The 17,130-nt window shown below is 35.5% G+C and overlaps 1 protein-coding gene across 1 annotated transcript in view; it reads left to right on the top strand.

The window, feature by feature from the left end:
- The window catches only part of SHCBP1L (SHC binding and spindle associated 1 like), a 44,798-nt gene that overhangs the window by 10,318 nt on the left and 17,350 nt on the right, over positions 1-17,130 (top strand). The window contains exons 3-5 of the mRNA XM_036756857.1: positions 3,277-3,491; positions 4,703-4,789; positions 5,215-5,433. Coding sequence (XP_036612752.1) covers positions 3,277-3,491; positions 4,703-4,789; positions 5,215-5,433 — 521 coding nt within the window. The remainder of the gene's footprint in view (positions 1-3,276; positions 3,492-4,702; positions 4,790-5,214; positions 5,434-17,130) is intronic.

Below are 17,130 nucleotides of genomic sequence, written 5' to 3'. Positions count from 1 at the left end.
GGATAAGAAATAGAGTGGTGGATCAGTGGGATAGATTAGGTACAAGATATATAGTAGTAAATGGCATAGTAATCTCATGTTTGATAAACTCAAATATGCAAGCTTTTGGGACAAGTTTCTCTGATAAAGGCCTTAATTCACAAACATGTAGAGAACTGAGCCAAATTTATAAGAATATGAGTGATTCCTCAATTGAGAAAGTCAAAGGATATGAACACAGAAACCTTTCAAAACAAAAAACCAAAGCTGTCTGTGGTGATATGAAAAAATGCTCTAAATCACTATTGATTAGAGAAATGCAAATTAAAAGAAGTCTGAGCTGCCAACCTCACACCTATCAGATAGGCCAGTATGGCAGAAAAGGAAAATGACAAATGTTGGGGGGGTGTGGAAAAAAAGAACATTGCGTTGTTGGTGGAGTTGTGAACTCATCTAGCCACTCTGGTGAGCAGTTTAGAACTATGCCCAAAGGGTTATAAAACTCTATATCCTTTGACCCAGCAATACCACTAATAGGTCTGTACCCTAAAGACACCAAAGACAAAGGAAAAGGACCCATATTTACAAAAAGATTTAAGACAGCTCTTTTTGTGGTAGCAAAGAATTGGAAATTGAGGGGATGCCCATCAATTGGGTAGTGGCTGAACAAGTTGTTGTATATGATTGTGATGGAATATTTTTGTGCTATAGGAAATGATGAACAGGATGGGTTGTTTTTGTATTTTTTTTTCCTATTTCGCATAAAAACAATTTTTGACATTCATTTTTTAAAATTTTTAGTTCAAAATGCTTTTTCTCCCTCCCTCCCTTTGCCCTTGAGACAGCAAGCAATTTGATAGAAGTTATATATGTGCAGTCATGCAAAATATATTTTCATATTAGTCATGTTGTGTAAGAAAATACAGACCAAAAAAATGTGAGTAAAAGCATGCTTTGATCTGCATTCAGATGCCATCAGTTCTTTCTTTGGAGGTGGATAGCATTTTTCATCATGAGTCCTTCAGAATTGTCTTGGATCATTGTATTGCTGAGAATAGCTAAATTATTCACAGTTGATTGTTATACAGTGTTACTGCTACTGTGTACACTGTTCTCCTGGTTCTACTCATTTCACTTTGCTTCAGTTCGTGTAAGTCTTTCATCAGATAAGCTTGCTGTAAATTTTTTATTCTTAGTTTCCTGCTTTCCATCTTATCTTGGCTACATTGGTTTTGTTTGTGCAATTAAAAAATGCATTTTCCTGTGATCTCTTTAACTAATAGTGACTTTTGCCTTAAAGGTCCAATAGCATATTGTTTTTCAACTTTCAAATATAATCATCTGATGTTACATATCTTCGTTATCTGTGTCTTAGACCATGATTGAACTATAATGTGTATGAAGGCAAGGATTATGTTTCATTTAATTTTTATTTCTCACCCAGAACCTGTATACCATAAATGCATAATAGACATATGTTGAATAAATGAAAAGAACCTTAAACAAGTCACTCAACTTTTTTGAGCCTCAGTTGCCTCAATGGTACAATTAAGGAGTGTGAATTAGATGGTACAATTTAGCTGAACAGTCTTAAAAGGAAAGATGATGTAGCGATTTATGAAGCCCAAGTCTGTTAATGGCGTTTAGAACTTTAGAATAGTAGAGGAAGAAAAGCAACGCAGTAAGATTGGAAATAATGAACAATAATGGCAAACTCAGCTTGAGTATGATTGGGGTTTATTGAGCATTTTTGTTTATTTTAAAATGAATAATTTACTTTAAAGTTCACCATTTTAAAATGGTAGTTATATCAAATCTGATTTTTGTTATAACTTGACCAGAAAATTTTGTTTTAAAGTCAATGTACTTACAGCTTTAAATTCAATAGAAAAATAAGGTTTTTATATACAAAATATTTTTGCCATGACCAATTTTGGGAAAACATTTGTTCCTTGAATATAAACAGTAATCATCTGGTTGTATTATTTGGGATTTGGTTAGGACTTTAGAGATCATTGAGTCCAGTTTCCACATTTTAGAGATCAGTTTATTGAGTTCCAGATTTGCTAAGTGACTTGCCATAGGTATTAAGTGCCGTGCTGTATGAATTTTTTCACTGTAGTTCAGGGTTTTTTTTTTTTTTTACTTCAGTTAAATAAATCTTCATTCTAGACAAGGATTTTTTTCATATTTAATAAATTGGCTTTTTTCATGGATTTCTATTGTGAAGTTTTTTAGAAGTCTAAATCCAGAAAACAGAGGCATAATCTATAATAATTACAATAGCTAACATTTAAGTAGCAGTTACTTTGTGCCAGATACTCTGTGCTAAGCTCTTTACAATTATTAACTCATTTGATGCTTACAACAATGCTGTGAGGTAGATACTATTCTCATCCCCATTTTACAGATGGGAAAACTGAGGCAGACAGGTTAAGTTATACAACTAATAAGTGTTTGAGGTTAGATTTAAAATCAGGGCCTCCAGACCCAGCTCTCTTTATCTACTGTTTCTGTTAAAAGATATTAGGGATCCATTATAGGAATCAGTTAATTCTATAGTGTTAAAACTTGGAAGTTGGTCAAAAGATGTTATACTTGAGTTTTGTGAATTTTATTGGAAAGGGGATTGTTAATGATGTGTTAACAGTTATTTGTGAAACAGCTTTGATAGGAAAAAGGCAGTGTGGTACTGTGGAGTAAGCGCTAGCTGTGGAAGCAGAGAGCCTGAGTTTAAATCCTGCCCCTACCATATGATATGGCAAGTCACTTAGCCTCCTACTCCTCAGATGATTTCCAAGGGTCTTTCTAGCTTAGATTTAAGAATGGCTGTACACAGATATTTCCTGCTCACTGAATTGGTTTTACTGTATCTGAAATTAGAATTCTCTAGTTTGTGTAGATATATGTAGTACTTTAATATTGCAGTTTAGTTGCATGTGTGTACATTTAAAATATTTAATAAATGACTAGTTCATATTTTCAAAAATTTTCAGTGAAATAATCTTTTATTAAATAAGAATATATTTGAAATAGTATTAAAAATATGCAAACTATACCCTCATGTACCTTTATGCTAATAGTAATTTCTAAAGTACAAGCTGTAAGCAAAAGGTTTTTGTGGCTTTTTTTTAATGAAGCAATTGATACTGCATAAAAATTATATAACTATTACATGAATTTATTAAGTCAGGAGACTTTAATTTTAAAAACTACATAATTGTGCCACATTAAAAAAAGAAATACATTAGTAAAGCAAACAAAATCTTTAATTATATTTTCTAAAATTTATTTTAGGTAACTTGTAAACCACGCCAAAGCTCATCATCTTGTTTCAAAGTTACTGTATCTGTTGCTGAGCCCTTTTCATCTAATATTGCAAATATTCCAAGAGATTTGATTGATGAAACATTAGAAGAACTAGAACACAGTGTTCCTCTTTTGGAAGTTTATCCAGTTCAAGGGCAGGATGACGATATACATGATATTGCCCTGGCCTTGGAAGTTGTAAGGTATTAGTATTTTTCATTGGTTTTAAGTTAGTTGCGTTCATTGTGCTGGTTTTACTTGATTTGTAGCCTTTGCACATATTGAAGGCTCTCGGTAAATATTTTTTGGTTTAGTTTTGTTTTGATTCTGTATTGCTAAGTTCAATTTATCCAGTTCCTATCTAACATTGCCTTCTTATTATTGTTCTTTCTGGCAGGTGTATACATTGGGATAAGAGACTCTGCTGTGATTAAGCTTGATTTTTATTAAGAATTTGATTTTTAAAAGTCTAGGAAATAAGCAAAATAAAAATCCTGCCTATATTTAAACACATTAAAAAGATAACAATATGTAATTATTAGCACCAATTATTTGTATTGCCAATTATTTCTTTACTGTTTCCCCTGCCTCATTCCTCTTGGTAGAGCTCCTTACTTCGTGACACATGTGTACTACTTGTCCCAAGACCTTGCTTATATGTTAGCAAACTAATGGGTTTCAGCATGGTTAATGTGTTTATTTCAACCACATCACTATTCTATCACCTGTATCATCATATGGCCAAGTCAGCTGAGGTCTGTCAGAGTTGTTGCCAGTAGGGTATATGGATTAGTTCTCTTTAATTGTTTTTCTTATTTCTTAATCTTGTCTTCTGGAAACAAAACCAAATGTTTTGTCAGTTTTGGAGCTTTCTTTCAGTAGCACTACTCTTATTTTTCCTACAGGAATCTGTGATAGTTTAAGGTAAAACACAGGACTTATCACTTTTTTAGCACCTTTGAGAAATATTTCAAAACTTTAATTCTTGAGAAAAACTTCTAAAGTTTTGAATTTTACAACTTGCTGATTATTCTTAAGGTTATGGATATTTTTTAAAAAATTAACAGAAGATGAGTATAAAACCTCAATACAACAAACTAAATTTGTTTAATTCAATTTTGTTGCAAAAATTATAGCAATTTTTAAGTTTAATTTCTCTTAGTTCTTAGGAATATTTTCTTTACTTTTCCTCTTAGATGGTCTACTTGGTATGTCCCTCATTTTTCTAGTTCTGCTTTTTTTCACTTCGCATTATTTCATATAAATCTTTCCAGATTTCTGTATATACCTCATATTTGTCTAACTTAACTGCATTACAGTATCTTGCTAAGTTAATGTACCACAGTTTGTTTAATCGTTCCCCATATTTTTGGACAAATTTTTTTACTGTCATGAAAATTTGGGTTTATCTTAGGTTTTTCTATGATTTCCTTTGGAGAGACTGGGATGATGAAGAAAGTTGTGAGAACTATACAGCCCTAATTGAAGAAAGAATTAATCTGTAAGTATATTTTGACGAATGATCTAGTGCAACAGTGTCAAACTCATAAATGGATCTCTGTGGGCAGCATATTAAGGTAGAAAAATCACAAATTAGCATTTGTTGTATTGTACTTTTATTTATTTTGTTAAACATTTCCCAATTACATTTTAATCTGTTATAGCCCCATACTTTGGAATTTTGTGACTTTGACACCTCTAATCTAATGGAAAAAGTATTGAATTTTTAGTCAAAAGACCTGGGTTTGAATCTCAACTCTTCCTACTTTGTGACTTCATAAACAAGTCACTTCTACTGAGCTGGGCCTTAATTCATCAGTTGTAGATTGGGCTAGATTATTAGCACTTAGCTCCCTTGTAGCTCTAAATTTTATAATCCAAATTATATTTCAGAAGATAAAGTTATATTATATTTACATTTCTTAGGTGGTGTGATATACAGGATGGTACAATTCCTGGTCCTATTGCACAGCGTTTTAAAAAAACTTTGGAGAAGTACAAAAACAAGCGCGTGGAACTAATTGAATACCAAAGCAATATCAAAGAAGATCCATCTGCGGCAGAAGCTGTTGAGTGTTGGAAAAAATACTATGAGATTGTAATGCTATGTGGGTTGTTGAAGATGTGGGAAGATTTGCGACTCAGGTAACTAACTATTTCGTCTCAAACAATAAAATATGGAGTGATTCTTTTTTAAAAATAAGTTATTTACTTTGAACCTTAATGTTAAAACCAAGTAGACTATTATATTTACAACTACTTAATTTTAAAAATTACCTTCAACATACTCACAGCTTAATCAGTTATTCCCTCTATGTGCCCATCTCTTTTTTTGCCCATTCATTTACTTCTTATTTGTCCACATATTATCCTTTTATGTGGTTGCAATCAATATGTCTACTGATCTTCTGGTTCATATTATTTTATGTCTTTCCATATTTCTTTGTATTCCACATTTAATGCAATTAAGAGTGACAAGTAATCTCACATTACATGGATATGCTACCAGTTTTTTTCAGCCATTCTCAAGTCAACAAATATTTATTGTTTATTGTACTTTAGGTGTTGGGAAAAGGAAATTACATTCTTCTGGGGGAAACAACTTGTACATAGATAAATAAATATAACAACCTGTACATAGATAAGTAAATATAAAGTAACATATAAAAGTAATTTTAATAGCGGAGTAAAATACTAACAGTTGGGAAAATCAGGACAGGTCGCTTCATGTCATAGTTCAACTAAGTTTTGAAGGGGCTATGGCTTCCGAGAGGCAGCAAAGTTGAGAAGGAAGAGAATTCCAGGCATGGAGGACAGCCTATGCAAAGGCAGCAGTGACAGACATTTAAAATTGTTTTCAGTTTTTTACAATTACATATTCTAGATATGTAATCTACATACAGCTAGAGGGGCTGGCTTTGCAGGTGGGAAGACCTTGGTTCAATTCCTCCCTTGACACATATTGGCAGTTTGAACCTGGTTGAGTCCCTCAGCATGTTGATGTTGCAATTCTTTTAAGACTGTGAGTTGCAGAGAAAATAACCAACCTGAATTGGAAGAAGTTTCCTCATCTGGTAGTTCCCTGTATCAATGATTTCACAGGTCTGGTCTATCCTAACCTTTGAACAGTTTTTAATAAATGATCTTTTAGTCAGCATTTCAGTGAATTTTTTAATCTGTCCCAGGACTTTTAATGAGGGAATTTATGCCTCTTATGTTTAACGTAATAAATGTCAAAATTGATTTTGCCTCATGTCATTTTTTCCTATTATAATATTGGCCAGAGAAAATGATTGCTATTTTATTTTCCTCTAATCAATCAGTAAACATTTGTTAAGTTATTATTAAGTGCCTGTGCCAGGCACTGTGCTAAGTGCTGGAGATATAAAAATGAAAAAGGAAAGCCAGTCCCTGCCCCTCATGGAGTTCACAATTTAACGAGAGAAGACAGTACACAAAAGGAAGCCGAAAAGTGGAGCATCGTGGACAGGTCAGTCAGAGAAGTCCCAAAGTAGTGCAGCCAAGTGAGAGATGAGGAGACGTCAGTCGTTTTGCTACACTACAACTGATTGAGGAGCTAATTTAAATTTCTGTCTTTTACACTGTTGATTCATTGGATTATAAGCTGGAAGAAACCTTAGAAGGTACCAGCTCCAACCCCCTCATATTATGGTTGAGGAAACAGGCTCTGAGAACTTAAATGACTTCTCCAGGGTCACACAGCTAGTAAGTGTGTGAGGTAGTATTTGAACTTGATTTTTCCTAATTCTGATTCCAACTGTTATACCACTTAGCTATCTGTATGGTTCCTTGAGGCTTGGCTCCTATTTTTTGGGATAACTAGATCTGTGTTTTTTTCTCCTTGTTAATTTTTTAAAATATTATTTTCTGTTTTTAAAAAATAGCATTTTATATTTTATATAGTTTAACTCTTTGTTCTTTTTTCATTAATAGTAGTATACATATTCTTTCATGCCAAGTCAAATTTGTTTTTTGAATATACATTTCTTGGTACTCTTCGATTATAGGTAATTTTATTGAGTACTTGTCACTTGATTGATCTCAAGGACCTCAGTTTCCCAGGGTAATTGTTTCAGTTACGGACTTTTTTTTTGATATGTTCTTTCAGATATTGTTGATTTTTGAATGGCATTTTTCTGTCTTTAATCAGAAAATTATTTATGTCTGTGGAATACATAATTTTTGGGATTACAAGTCTTGTAAAGATTTTTTGACCAACTTTACTGTGTTGTTGCTGAGATATCTGAGATTCCAAATTGCCATGCTTTGTTAAATAATTAACTTCTTGATGCTTGAATAATTCTTTTTCTTTGTAATTTGAAGCTTGATAATTATATGTCATGGAGATTGTCATTGCTTTTTGGCAGGGCAGTTGGGATTAAGTGACTTGCCCAAGGTCACACAGCTAATACATGTATAAAATGTCTGAAGCCGGATTTGAACTCAGGTCCTCCTGACTCCAGGGCCGGTGCTCTACTCACTGCGCCACCTAGCTCCCCCACATCATGGAGATTTTGATTTTGGATTTTACCATGCTAACATCCTGTGAACTTTTGCTTTTGGCTTATTGCCTGTTCTCTACTACACTGAGAAATTGTCTCTGTATTTCCAAATATGGCATTCTCTCCCTGTCTTCTTTATGATCCCTACTGGGTTCCCATTTAATGTCATCTTGATCTCTCTTCCAAGTCTTTTAGTTTATTTTGCCTTGTTATTAATTTATTTTTTGGGTTCCATATATCCTGGGCTTCATAGTATCACAGTCCATTGACTTTTGCATAATTACATTTATTCTAGTTTTGCTTGATGTTCCTTTGTGTAAGTTGTTTTTAAATCCTTTATCTTTTTCCTCTTTAATTAAAATCTTTATTTGTTCTTTATCATGCAATTTGTTTTCTCTCTTGCTTGGCATTTTTATAACACTACTGGTATTAATTTAACTTGCATTTCTATAGAAGTTTTGTCTCTATTCTCTGATATTGCAGAATTTCCGTAACATGTTGGAGGAGTGTTTTTTTAACTTGTTCATTGTCTGCCACTTCTCTCATTTATTTATATGGATTTGGAAAGAAGAGATTAGGATCCTGAATGTCAAGATGGCCTCCACTTTTGCTTTACTAGATAAAGTAGTCCAAGGAGGACATTTTGGCCCACATGCTGCTATTTCATCTATTTCTTTATTATTTGGGTTTTTTTAATAGTATTTTATTTTTTCCCAATTATATGTCAAGACAATTTTCAGTATTCATTTTTACAAGATTTTGAGTTCCAAATTTTTCTTCTTCTCCTCCCCCTTCCCTGCTTCCTAAAATGATAGGCAATTTGATAGAGGTTATGTATGTGCAATTATGTAAAACATATTTCCATATTGGTCAGAGTTGTGAAAGAAGAAACAGATCAAGAGGAAAAAAAAGATGAAAAAATAATGTAAAAAAATGCTTCCATCTGCGTTCAGACATCAGGTCGTTATCTGGATGTGGATGGCATTTTCCTTTGTACTTAGATGATCGTGTTGCTGAGAAGAGCTAAGTCATTCATAGTTGATCATCAGTGTTGCTGATGCTGTGTACAATATTTTCCTGGTTCTGTTTATTTCACTTTGCCTCAATTTGTGCAAGTCTTTCTACGTTTTTCTGAACTCTGCTTATAATTTCTTATTGCACCATACTATTCCATTACATCTATATGCCACAACTTGTTCAACCATTACCCAATTGGTGGGCATCCCCTCAATTTCCAATATTTTGCCACCATGAAACGGGCTGCTATAAATATTTTTACACATGTAGGTCTTTTCCCTTTTTATGTTCTCTTTGGGTTAAAGGCCTAGTAGTGGTATTGCTGGAACAGAGGGTATGCACAGTTTGGTTGCCCTTTGAACATAGTTCCAAATTGCCCACCAGAATGGTTGGATCAGTTTACAACTCCACCATTAATGCATTAGTGTCCCAATTTTCTCACATTCTCTCCAACATTTATCACTTTCCTTTTTTGTCATATTAGCCAATCTGATAGGTGTGAGATGGTACCTCACAGTTGTTTTAATTTGCATTTCTCTAATCAGAAGTGATTTAGAGTACTTTTTCATATGACTATAATTAGCTTTGATTTCTTCATCTGAAAACTGCCGTTCATATCCTTGGACTATTTATCAGTTGGGGAATGGGGAATATTCTTATAAATTTGACTCATTTTTCTGTATATTTGAGAAATGGGGCCTTTATCAGAGTAACTTGCTGTAAAGATTGTTTCCCAGCTTTCTGCTGTCCTTCTAATTTGTTTGCATTGGTTTTGTTTGTGCAAAAGTTTTTTTAATATGATCAAAATTGTCTATTTTACATTTTGTAATGCTCTCTATCTCTTGTTTGGTCATGAATTCTTCCCTTTTCTATAGATCTGACATGTAGACTATTCCTTGCTCTTCTAATTTGCTTATGGTGTCATCCTTTATGTCTAAATCATGTATCCATTTTGACCACATCTTGGTATATGGTGTGGGATATTGGTCTGTACCTAGTTTGTGCCCTTTTGTCTGCTATTTCTTTTAACCATTTTTGTGGACTCCCGTCATATCTTTCTCTGCTCCCTTCTTACTTGATCTACCTTTATCAGTCATGTTTTTCTTCTTCATCTTTGTCCAACTCATGAAGAATGAGAGATTGGGTAAGACCAGAGATCCATAATTTTCCTAATTATGGCTCCCTTTGAGCCTCATAGTAAAAATGCACATTGTGGGGACAGTGTTTCCAGCCTTTCCCTTTCTGTTCTGCCCCCCAGAGGAACAAGCGGTGGTGGTGGCTGTAGGGTCTTTTGTTTCTGGGAAGTTCCTTTTTCATTTTTAATTTTTCTTGCTTTTTCATTTGTTTGGGTTTTTTCTGGGGTTTGGGAGCAAGATTAGTGAAACTAGTATTTCTTCTGTATATTCTACCATCATCTCAGACATCACTTGAATCTATGTAATCTATGTAATCATTCTTTAAACCTTGCAATAAATACGTTAATCGAGGTCATAAGAGAGGTCATAAAGTTCAAGTTTCACGTACTCCAGGCAGTTGCCAGGTCCTATCAATTTTGTCCCCACAATTTCTCTCCTTTCTTTCCTTTCTTCTCTACTCTTGATTGCAAAAACTATAATCAATGTGTCATCTGTTCTTTTTTTTTTTTGAGGGCAGAAGGCAGGGCAATTGGGGTTAAGTGACTTACCTATGGTCACACAGCTAGTAAGTGTGTCAAGTGTCTGAGGTGGATTTGAACTCAGATCCTCCTGACTCCAGGGCTGGTGCTCTACTTACTGTGCCACCTTGGTCTCATCTATTCTTAAGTGGACTGTTATAAAAGTCTCCTAATTATTGTTCCTGCCTTCATTCTTTCCCCTCTACAATCCTTCCATCACACCACTGCCCAAGTATTTCGGCTAATCTACCTCTTTTATTATTTCATCTTTACTCCAAAATCTACAGTGGTTCCCTATTGGCCTACTGAATAAAGTATAAATTTCTAATATAACTTCTAAAGTATTCAGGGTCTTTCGTAATCTGACTGCAGTTCTGTCTGCGGTTCTTTTCCATTTCACATATTTTTTGTTCCAGACAAACTGGACTCCTATTCTTATTCTGTTTTTTTTTCCCTCCACTTAGCTTTTTAATGAGTAAAAGGCTTTTTTTTTTCATGTCTAGAATGGATTTCTTCCATTTCTCATCTCCATTTCTTCAAGCCACTTGTTTCAAGACTTAAGTGCTGCCTTCTTCATAAAGTATTGCCTGACCCTCCTTAGGGTGAAAATAATTTTTCCTTCCTTTGATCTTTAAGTATGCTTTTCTTGTACTTCTCCGTTGCATTTTGCACTCATCTCACCCTTCGTTTTTTATCAGTTATTTACCCTGATTAGATTTTAATTGTAAGCTCCTTGAAAGCCTAATTAGTCTTAATTTAAGTTTAAAAAACTCATGTATTAAGCACTTAAGGCTCTGTTAGGCACTGGGAAACAAAAATTACAGTCTGCCCTCTCATAGTTCTAATTTTGGGGTGGGGAAATGGTTACAACTTATACACAAGCATAATACAGGGTAGAATGTAGTGAGGAAAAGAAGAACAAGGTAAAGTGTTGTAAGAAATTGGGGCAATGGAGGTCATCTCCCTTTGGGGCTATCAGAGAGAATGCTTCACGGAGGAGATGGCAGCTGAGAGGAGTCTTGAAGCAAGCCCCGCCATTTCTGACTTTAAGAAGATGGAGACAGGTGCAGAGTATGAGCAGGGCATCTTCCCAACTTGGGGGGTATTTTAGCAGTGTCACAAACATAGGAGAGGGCAGGATAAGAACAGACAGGATGGAGAGTAGTGACCCAGTTTTCCTGGAACTTTGAATATGTTAAGGAGAAGAGATAAGGCTGGACAGGTGGGTTAGAACAAGATTGTGGAAGGACTTGAATGCCAGGGTTTGGCATTTAAATACTATTTGAAGTGCAGTGAGGGAGTTTTGGAAGCTTTTCAAGTAAAGCAGTGAAACTGATCACTGAAGTGTAGTAGGAAAATTACTTGGACGGCAGTGTGGTAGATATATTAGAAAGGAATTAGACTAGAAGTGTGAATACTAGTTAGGCCACTATAGCAGTCTAGACAAGAATAAGAGCTTGAACTGGGGCAGAGGTGAAAAATTGTGCAGGAGTGTACTGCAGCCAGCTCATACTGGCTCTAGAGAACCAACTGTTAAATTTTCAGTGTGAGCATTTACATCTTGGAAATTGGCAAATGTTACAAATCAGGGCTCAAATTATTGTTTTGTTGACTTGCTGAGAGTTAATGTGATAGATAAAATATTAATAATGCAGATTAAAGTTAAAAATGTGTTATATATATGTGTATATGTATATATGTATGTATTCTGGAGAGTTAGTTACTGAACATTTACTAGCCTACTTCTGACTGTAAGTGGAAGAGAAGGACTTCATCCATTAAGCTCCTAGAGAGAGGTTATAGGATTTGGCAATTGATTAAATGTTTGCCATGAGGAGTAGGGAGGTCATCACAGATTCCAGGGCCATCTATCTTTGTGTTCTTAGTGCATAGAATTCTACATATTAGAAACTTAATAAATATTCGTTGAATTGAATTGAAAAAAAGATTCATGAAAATGAAATCTTCATTGGACATTAGTTAGTACTTGGCAGTAATTTATTCTGAATTAAATTTCATGGATCCAACACCCCTGTTCAGACTGATCTTATTGTTGAGGCCTAGGCAGCAGGAAAAAGTCTTGGGTTTCCACAAAAAAAAACTCCAGCAGAGCAAGTAGGTAGAGTTTTTAGACCTTACATTAATTTTCATCTTTGGTAATAGAAATATGTGTTTATTGTTGATTAAAAAATAAAATTAATTTACTCAGCACCATTATACAAAACCTCTTATTACTGTGTGGGTCAAAAGACCACTGACTCAAGTAAAAAAAAAAAACAGAGATGTCTTGGTTTCTCAAGGCAGAAAAAATAAAACCAGAAGCTTTATTTGATCAAGTCTCGAGAATTGGGCATCTCTCACTACCAGGGCGGAGATAGCAATGAAGAGAGATGAGGGGCAGAAGGCAAGCAGGGAGATACATACCCTTGTACAAACAATTCTAAGAAACCCCACCCCAGAAGCTGGGCCCCCGTCCCCATTTGCGGAGACGAGTGGCCTCACAATCTAACCAGGAATAAGTTTTTACCCAATGTAAGCACAGAAACTACAGAATTACCTTATAGGAAACTTTAATGCTAACATGGCCGTTTGTAAGTAGGCTAGGGGAAGGGGAGAGGAGAATATCATCTGGTTTCCCCGAAATCATGTGATTTACAGGAAAACGAAACTTAGGTCTGGTGAGGTTCACATCCTAACTAAATTTGTACTATCTCTATTTGAATATTGCCTTGCCTGAGTTATTCATAGGGAAGCTTTCACAATCTTGTATTCCTTTCACAGCTGAGGTGACTTCTATAAATCTAAAGAAGGAGGGGGAGAAAGACATTTCTAAAGGCTAAATAATCAGATTCCCACAGACTCAAATTTATCCCATTTCCCTTTTCTCTAAATATTGATTCTCAAACATTTTAGATATAAATACGTATATATATACATATGCCCTGTGAAGCCTTCACACCTTATTCTCTCACTACCTCACACATTACATTCCTATATTCTTAACATTCTTACTGGACACTGTCTGTTAAGACAGCTACCACTGTCTACATTTTCAAAATGGAGAAGCAGACCTAATTACTTGCTTTAATCCAGGTTAAATAATCCTGGATTTCTCATTAATTAGGACCGAGGTCTCCTCAGGATTATCCAGTATCTCAGTTTTATTTATTACTTTCATGACATGCAACCATTATTTCTTTACCCTTGTATGATTCCTGGGTCTGTGTTTTGTTTTTAAACTATTTCCAGCAAGTAATAATTAATCTAGATCTTCTCAATATTCACTTCTAGTTCCCTACTTATTTCTTATCGATAAACATTGCATTTGCAGTACTAGATTTTGGTACTTTGGGCTTTTGAGATTCTTGTCTTAAATATCTAATACAGTGCCTTGTGGTCTGAAGGTGTTCTTGGGTTCTTGAAGGCTATGCCGATAGAGTGCAAGCTCTGGCAATGTACTATCACACTGGTAAGATTTGAAGCTTAGTCTAAACAATGAATTGTGTTTTCTTTCTGAGAACTAGCTTCATTAGGTATAGAGAGTGTCATCAGCAGTAGACTGGCTACTTGATGTAGACTTCTTTGGCTGTGGCAATCTATGAAGCATAGAACAATACAAAGCAGTTTTCACTCCCATGAAGTGCCCTTCCAACTCTGTAGAGGCCAGAGCATTAGAATTAAGGGGTAAAAGGTGCCAAGTATTACAGTTTTTATACCACCTTTGGGCATTAACCAACTGATAGAGCTTGGCAACAGCTTGGATATGTGGGCAGCTAGGTGGCACAGTAGATAGAGTGCTAGGCCTAGAGTCAGGAAGACTCAACTTTCTGAATTCACATCAGGCCTCAGTTACTAGTTGTGTGACCTTGGGCAAGTCACTTAACGCTGTTTTCCTCAGTTTCCTCATCTGTAAATGACCTTGAGAAGGAAATGGCAAACCACTCCAGTATCTTTGCCAAGAAAACCTCAAATGGGGTCGTGGAGAATTGGACAGGACTGAAAAATGACTGAACAGCAACAGTAAAGACAGTATAAATCAGAATGACATGGCCAAGAAACCCAAACCCCAAATTAATGACTTCTGAGGCAATATTGATTATAAAAACATAGTACTCAGGAAGCTGGAATGAGATACTATTGCATTTTGCTCTGGTCAGAATATATTTAGAATATTATATTCAATGCTGTATTACATTTTAGGAATTACATTTTCAAACTGGAGTGTAGGCTAAAGGAGAAGCAACTAAGATAGTGAAAACGCTAGAGGATGTGTTGTAGAAGGATTAGTTGAAGGAACTGGGGATGTGAAGACCAAAAGGATATGAGAAGGGTGGTAAATTAATGTTTAGACTGATAAAAGGCTTCAGTGGACAGAATGAGGATCAGTGGATAAAAGGTACCAAAAAGTAGAATTTTGCCTTAACATAAATAGAAACTTTCCTGTTAATTAGAGTTGAAGCTATCCAAAAGTGTCCTTGGATCCTTTAGGAATTAGTGAGTTCCCCATCTTTGGTAGTTTTTTGGGCAGCAATTAGTTTACTACTTATTGGAGATGTTATTAAAAAAGGATTTCTTTTTTGGGTATTAGGTATGGACTAGATGACCTTCCAACTTTGAAAGTCTATGATTCCAGTCTCCTCAGGCAATGGACAAATAACTGAGGCAATATGGTGTCATAGAGTATGGGATAGAAACCCTGGGTTCAGGTGTTGGCTCTTTTCTTCTTATGTGTGTAATCATGGGCCCATCATTTAAATTTTCAAGCCTCAATTTCCTTATCTATCTTAATTTGAGATCAGATGAAATAGTGTATGTAAAGTGCTTTGAAAACCATGAAGCAATATATAAATTTGAGTTCATAGTATTATGATGATCAATATTTACCAGCTGTATAACCCCAGGTAGAACAGAGAACTCTCTAAGCCTGTTTCCCTAGTAAAATAAGGATCATTCTACTTAACATTCCCTGATGAGATAATTTAGGAAAAGAAAATCTTGAAACTATAAAATACAGTGTAAATATGAGTGCTTTTCAAAACTATTATTGGACTTAGGATTTAGGGTTCTGCAGCATAAGATATTGAACAGAATGATTTCACCGTCCTGTATTCAGCTCACGTTGATCAAGCCTACTGTTGATTAAGCACAACCTCTCTGCTGACCTTCAATCTTACATCTCCAACTACTTTTTGGACGCCTCAAACTGGATGTCCAATAGATACCTTAAACTAAACGTGTCCAAAAGAGAACTCATATCTTTGCCCCTAAACCTGCACCTTTTGCCTATCTTCCCTATTCCTGCAGAGGGTTGCACCATTCTGCTGGTCCCTCAGGCTTGCCGCCCAGGAGTCATCCTCAACTCCTCACTGTTTATATCCAATCTGTAGCCAAAGCCTACTGATGTCAATACCTTTACACACTCTCTCAAATACACTCCCTTTTCTCCTCTGACACTGCCACTATTCTAGTTCAGGCCCTCATCACTTCACTTCTGGACTACTGAATTAGCCTGATGGTGGGTCTTCCTGCCTCAAGTCCCCCATCCCCTCCACCCCTACCTTCCACTCCAATATGTCCTTCATTCAGCCACCAAAGTGATTTCTCCACAGTACAGGTCTGACCATACCACTCCTCATACTCAAACTCCAGTAGTCCCCTATCTCCTCCAGGATCAAATACAAAATCCTCTGGGCATTCAAGGTCCTTTATAATCTAGCTCCCTCTTACCTTTCCTGTCTTCTTATACTTTATTCAGCAACACACATGCTTTGATCCGGTGACATTGGCCTCCTAGCTGTTTCACAAACAAGACATTCTATCTCTTGGCTTTGGGCATTTTCTCTGGCTGTCATTGAATGCCCTCTCTCTTCCATTACTACTACTGATCTTCTTAGCTTTTTTTTTTTTTAACATTTCAGTGTATTTATTTTTAAAATATCCTTTTCTTTTAAAATTTTGAGTTCTAAATTCTTTCCCTCCCCGCCCCGCCCACTGAGAAGGCAAGCAGTATTAGCGCTGCTAATATACTAGAGAAATTTCCAGTTAATTTCCTCTCTTCATAGTTCATTTTATGATCCACGTTCCCCAGTGTTCAGTCCTGTGTTACTAACCACCTTGCTCACCCAGATCCTTCTGAAAATTGGTCTGCTCCCATCTCATAGAAAAGGGGGATGAATTTATACCTTTGTCTTTGCCCTCTTGCCATTAACATGAGTAAAGGGAGCTGGACTTTCCCTTCCCTAGCTCCATACCATGTAGGAAGTCACTCTTCTCCATTAACCAGGTTAAAGATTAATTTGGCTGATATTTCTTATGCCACTTCTTGTACTTAGATTGCTGCTGAAAATATGCTGTTGCCTCTTCATCACTCATTGGGTCACATACAGTTTTGTGTCAAAATTTTTGGCCATTCAGTACCCTTGGAGAAAAATTCGAAAAGAGTTTGCTGGACCTTAGAATGTAAGCTTGAGGACAAAGATTTTCATTTTTGTCCTTATCATGGAACTTGGAATCCTTGAAAGCATTCTTATATGCCTCATTCAAGGTTAATAAAGTGTTTGAACAGAATTTTCTAAAGGATTGCATTTATTAAGGACACTTCTATAACTTTAATAAATGTTGCAGCCTCCTCATGCCTACCATACCCCT

The sequence above is a fragment of the Trichosurus vulpecula genome, chromosome 4 (genome assembly GCF_011100635.1).
Source record: "Trichosurus vulpecula isolate mTriVul1 chromosome 4, mTriVul1.pri, whole genome shotgun sequence".
Taxonomy (NCBI): Eukaryota; Metazoa; Chordata; class Mammalia; order Diprotodontia; family Phalangeridae; genus Trichosurus; species Trichosurus vulpecula.
This window is presented reverse-complemented; position numbering and strand designations above follow the sequence as displayed.